Genomic DNA, 5,000 nt, shown 5'->3' with positions numbered 1-5,000 from the left:
CAAGTTATCAGTGCTGGACCCTTGAACAAGGCCTGTGACCCTTGACTGCTCAGATGTTAAGTGATTGTACATAAGTGATAAATGTAAGTTGCTCTGTATAGTGGTGTCACTAGATACACTCCTAGATATGATGTTGATGTCCCCACAAAGAAAGGAATATCTGACAGTTGGGACCTTGTGAGGACATTACAACTTAAGAAAAAGGTTTTAGTGTTACTGAGGTTGATTGTGTGTGTGTGTGTGTGTGTGTGTGTGTGTGTGTGTGTGTGTGTGTGTGTGTGTGTGTGTACCGGCGATGCTTGTGTTAGCAGTAACAATAGCTGTGTCTCCAGTCTCCACAGCAGTCACAGTGATGGTGTAGTTGGTGATGGGCTGCAGGTTCAAGCACACAAAAGGATGTAACGCTGATGAGGTGAACACTTTCCTCTGACGATCACTGAACAGGGGATCGAAAGCTCTCACACCGATAAACACCACCTGCACTCACAGGCGGCACAGAAAACTTTTTGGTTTATACATGAGATTAATTTCTCCCGTGTTTGTGTTTTTGTGTTATTGTTAAACTTACAGTGTATATTTGCTTGTAGACTTGATTTTCAGCAGCAGTCCTCCAGCAAAGACATTTCTCTTTACACACAGTCAAACTCTGGATGCTGAACTTCACCTCTGGTGCAAAAAATAACAGGAAAAACAGAGAGAGCAGAACAAACAGTGCTCTCAGATTTTTTTTAGAGAACTCACATTACAGTTAACTTCTCAGCTATCCAGCTATTTCTCCAAAACCCTGAACCCATACTGTTACTGTTTAGTCTGATGATTTATTGCATGACCGAACGATCGATAAGTTCTACCTCTGCAGTGCATGGTGGCCACCTGCCATGTTCCTGTGGTATCACACACTGATACTTCAGTTCCTGTACGTCTGTAGTAGCCTTCAACACAGCGATGGATGGCGACAGTGCCATTTTCCCAGAGAACCTCTGCATTGTGCAGTGTAGGGATCGGGCCGCATGACACTGAAGGTGCAAGGAAGAACATGGAGAAAGCGTTTGGTGTACACAGTGTATTAGCACTGTGTGTAGTGTGTGTGTGTGTGTGTGTGTGTGTGTGTGTGTGTATACCTTCACAGTGCAGTTGTACAGAACTCCACCGGCTGTCGGAGCCACACACAGACACACTCTGTGTTGTGCTGACACTCCAATATCCAGCTTCACACTCATACAGAGCCACAGAGCCGAGAGTGGAGCTGCCGTTCCACACTAACCGTGTGTGAGGTAGAGAACGTGGCTCACTGCAGTTCACCTCTAAACACACACACACACACACACACACACACACACTTATACCTCAGTCAGGTTCTTATACTCAGTATAATAATAATATTATTGGTTAATTCTACCTTGGCAGTGGAAGTGTAGCAGGCTCCATGTTCCTCTGCTTGTACACACACACATATCCTCATGTCTGCTGTTATAAAAACCTTCCACACACTGATAACGCACTTCTGTACCAACATTACTAATTCTGTTCCACAACATTACTGCGTTAGGAAATGACGGGGGAACGCCACACTTCACCTCTGTAAAACACACACACACACACAGAAATGTTGACTGTTATTTAGAGAGATTAGAGAGAAACTATTTTACTTAATAACTGAGTCTTCAAGTATTTCTGGGTAACACAAGTACAGTGAGGAACTGGGAAACTCTGAAAGAGAGGTGAATTTACCTCTGCATAACAGAGAAGCTCTGCTCCATGAACCGTTCAGAGAACACACTGATTTATTTTCTCCCTCTGCAGCATAAAATCCTTCTTTACAGAAATAAAGTACAGAGCTGTTAACACGCAGGCCGCCGTCCCACACCCGACCTGTGTGGGGCAGCACAGGGGGCTCAGAACACCGTATCTCTGCACACACAGGGGGAAAGTTTACAAAAAAATTCAAGCACATGTATAAGAAATACTCAGCACTGTGTATGAGTGACGATAAAAAAAGACAAAACTGAGACCTTTTCAGCAAAGACAATAACTAATAACTGGTGTGTGTGTGTGTGTGTGTGTGTGTGTGTGTGTGTGTGTGTGTGTGTGTGTGTGTGTGTGTGTGTGTGTGTGTGTGTAAAGTGTCTGATTATACACTGAATAATTAAGCAGCCAATTTTGTAATAAACCCTGAACTGAGAACATCTGTAATAAAACAGAAACAAGAACAAGTGGAAAACACCTGGATTTGATACAGACATCAATCTGAACTAATCAAGCAGCAGAAACAGTGGTTTTACCTCTGCATAACAGAGAAGCTCTGCTCCATGAACCGTTCAGAGAACACACTGATTTATTTTCTCCCTCTGCAGCAATAAATCCTTCTTTACAGTAATAAAGTACAGAGCTGTTAACACGCAGGCCGCCGTCCCACACCCGACCTGTGTGGGGCAGCACAGGGGGCTCAGAGCACCGTATCTCTGCAGGGGTAAAGTGGGACAGGGTTGAAGGCTTGTAGTTAAACAGTGCAGTGTGTAACAGATGATGAAAAGCTCGTTGTGTAACAGAGACTGTGAGTAACACATTGTACATCACTGTAGGACAACAGAACTGTTACACAGTGAGGGAACACAATCAACACTGGATAGTTGTAAAATACACACTGAAAGGTTTATAGTGGAAGATTAAAGGGTGAATAATGTGATAAGTCTGGAAATAAAAATTGAAAATATATTGTTCTACTGGTTTTACCTCTGCATAACAGAGAAGCTCTGCTCCATGAACCGTTCAGAGAACACACTGATTTATTTTCTCCCTCTGCAGCATTAAATCCTTCTTTACAGTAATAAAGCACAGAGCTGTTAACACGCACACTGCCATCCCACACCCGACCTGTGTGGGGCAGCACAGGGGGCTCAGAACATCGTATCTCTGCACACACAGGGGGAATAGTTTACAAAAAACACATGTTCTGCCCGTATAAGTAAAATACAACAATGTGGAAGAGTAATTAAAATAAAATACTAAAATACTAAGTAAACTGAGCTCCATAACAAAGATAATAATTATACAACTGTGTAAAAGATTGTAACGTTTTTTTTTAAAAGCAGTCTGTCTGAAAGTACTAAAAGTAATAATGTAATAAACTCTGCTCTGACAAAATCTTCCATGAAACTCTAACAAAGATTAAACACCCAGATCTGTAACAGACATCGTCCTGAACAATATCAAGCAACAGAGGTAAACCTGGAAGTGTTAAACTGAAAAAGAGGATGAATGAATGAAGTGATTACATTTTGAAGTGTGTAAACTGTGTGTTTGAAACTTCGGGAAGTCACACTGGATCTGTTCTGTCGTAACTCGTTATGTTCCGTATCTGTTCTGTCGTGACTCGTTATGTTCCGTATCTGTTCTGTCGTGACTCGCTATGTTCCAGATCTGTTCTGTCGTGACTCATTATGTTCCGTATTTGTTCTGTCGTGACTCGCTATGTTCCGGATCTGTTCTGTCATGACTCGCTATGTTCCGCATCTGTTCTGTCGTGACTCGTTATGTTCCGGATCTGTTCTGTCATGACTCGCTATGTTCCGCATCTGTTCTGTCGTGACTCGTTATGTTCCGGATCTGTTCTGTCATGACTCGCTATGTTCCGCATCTGTTCTTTTGTGACTCGCTTTGTTCCGCATCTGTTCTGTCGTGACTCGTTATGTTCCAGATCTGTTCTGTCGTGACTCGCTATGTTCCGGATCTGTTCTGTCGTGACTCGCTTTGTTGTGGATCTGTTTTGTCGTGACTCGCTATGTTCCGGATCTGTTCTGTCGTGACTCGCTTTGTTGTGGATCTGTTCTGTCATGACTCGCTATGTTCCGGATCTGTTCTGTCGTGACTCGATTTGTTCCGGATCTGTTCTGTCGTGACTTGCTATGTTTCGGACCTGTTCTGTCATGACTCGCTATGTTTCGGATCTGTACTTTGTGACTCGCTATGTTTCGGATCTGTTCTGTCGTGACTTGCTTTGTTGGGAATCTGTTCTGTCGTGACTTGCTTTGTTGTGAATCTGTTCTGTCGTGACTCGCTATGTTCCGGATCTGTTCAGTCGTGACTTGCTATGTTTCGGATCTGTTCTGTCATGACTCGCTATGTTCCGAATCTGTTCTGTCGTGACTCGCTATGTTTCAGATTTGTTCTGTCGTGACTCGCTATGTTTCGGATCTGTTCTGTCGTGACTCGCTATGTTCCGGATCTGTTCTGTTGTGATTTTAGATCTAGATTGTATTAAAGTGACAGAATGTCTAGATGAATTCACTAAGGAACCATAGGAGCTGCGGGGGTGCGTCCATCATGGATTTTTGGAACTCCGGGAGTTCCGGGGGACCAGTGTGTATTACATTTTATATTGATTTTTAAAGCATGATTGTCAATTTGCCATCTGCAAAATACAATACAAATGTTGATTTACACAAATTGCTTCATCTTGTATACTCAAATTCTGTTTTTGTTTTTTACAGAAAGAAATAATCCAGCATGAGTGAACAAAGGAGAAATCCCTCATTCACTCCTCAACCAGCAGCACTGTATGCTTTAAAATGTCTAAATTAAAGAGTTCCTCTCAATAAGTGGCTATATATAAATATATAGGGTTTATATAGTTATAATAAGCAAAACACCCAATAAAACTTTTATCAATTAATCGAAGAAGAAAAAATGAATCGTCCAAATTAATCGATGATCAAAATAATAATTAGTTGCAGCCCTAATCTAATCTAATAATGTAATACTTCTAGAAATATAATTTAACTAATTTTTGTTCTACTGGAAATCGTTCCCTGATATTATACTGAGATTTTACCTCTGCATAACAGAGAAGCTCTGCTCCATGAACCGTTCAGAGAACACACTGATTTATTTTCTCCCTCTGCAGCAATAAATCCTTCTTTACAGTAATAAAGTACAGAGCTGTTAACACGCAGGCCGCCGTCCCACACCCGACCTGTGTGGGGCAGCACAGGGGGCTCAGA

At 42.1% G+C, this 5,000-nt stretch overlaps 1 protein-coding gene across 2 annotated transcripts in view; it reads right to left on the bottom strand.

Annotated features, from left to right (window-relative positions):
* The window catches only part of susd1 (sushi domain containing 1), a 10,860-nt gene that overhangs the window by 2,644 nt on the left and 3,216 nt on the right, over positions 1-5,000 (bottom strand). For both annotated transcript variants that reach the window (XM_083527154.1, XM_083527155.1), the window contains 9 exons: positions 4,832-5,000; positions 2,734-2,913; positions 2,283-2,462; positions 1,732-1,911; positions 1,400-1,579; positions 1,122-1,304; positions 852-1,016; positions 569-666; positions 291-477 (listed from right to left, as the gene is read on the bottom strand). The exon at positions 4,832-5,000 is cut by the window's right edge and continues 11 nt beyond it. In XM_083527154.1, the coding sequence (XP_083383280.1) occupies positions 291-477; positions 569-666; positions 852-1,016; positions 1,122-1,304; positions 1,400-1,579; positions 1,732-1,911; positions 2,283-2,462; positions 2,734-2,913; positions 4,832-5,000 (1,522 nt within the window). The remainder of the gene's footprint in view (positions 1-290; positions 478-568; positions 667-851; positions 1,017-1,121; positions 1,305-1,399; positions 1,580-1,731; positions 1,912-2,282; positions 2,463-2,733; positions 2,914-4,831) is intronic.

Source organism: Silurus aristotelis (assembly GCF_946808225.1).
Source record: "Silurus aristotelis genome assembly, chromosome: 23".
Taxonomy (NCBI): Eukaryota; Metazoa; Chordata; class Actinopteri; order Siluriformes; family Siluridae; genus Silurus; species Silurus aristotelis.
Note: the sequence above shows the minus strand (reverse complement) of the source record. Positions and strands in the feature narration are given on the sequence as shown.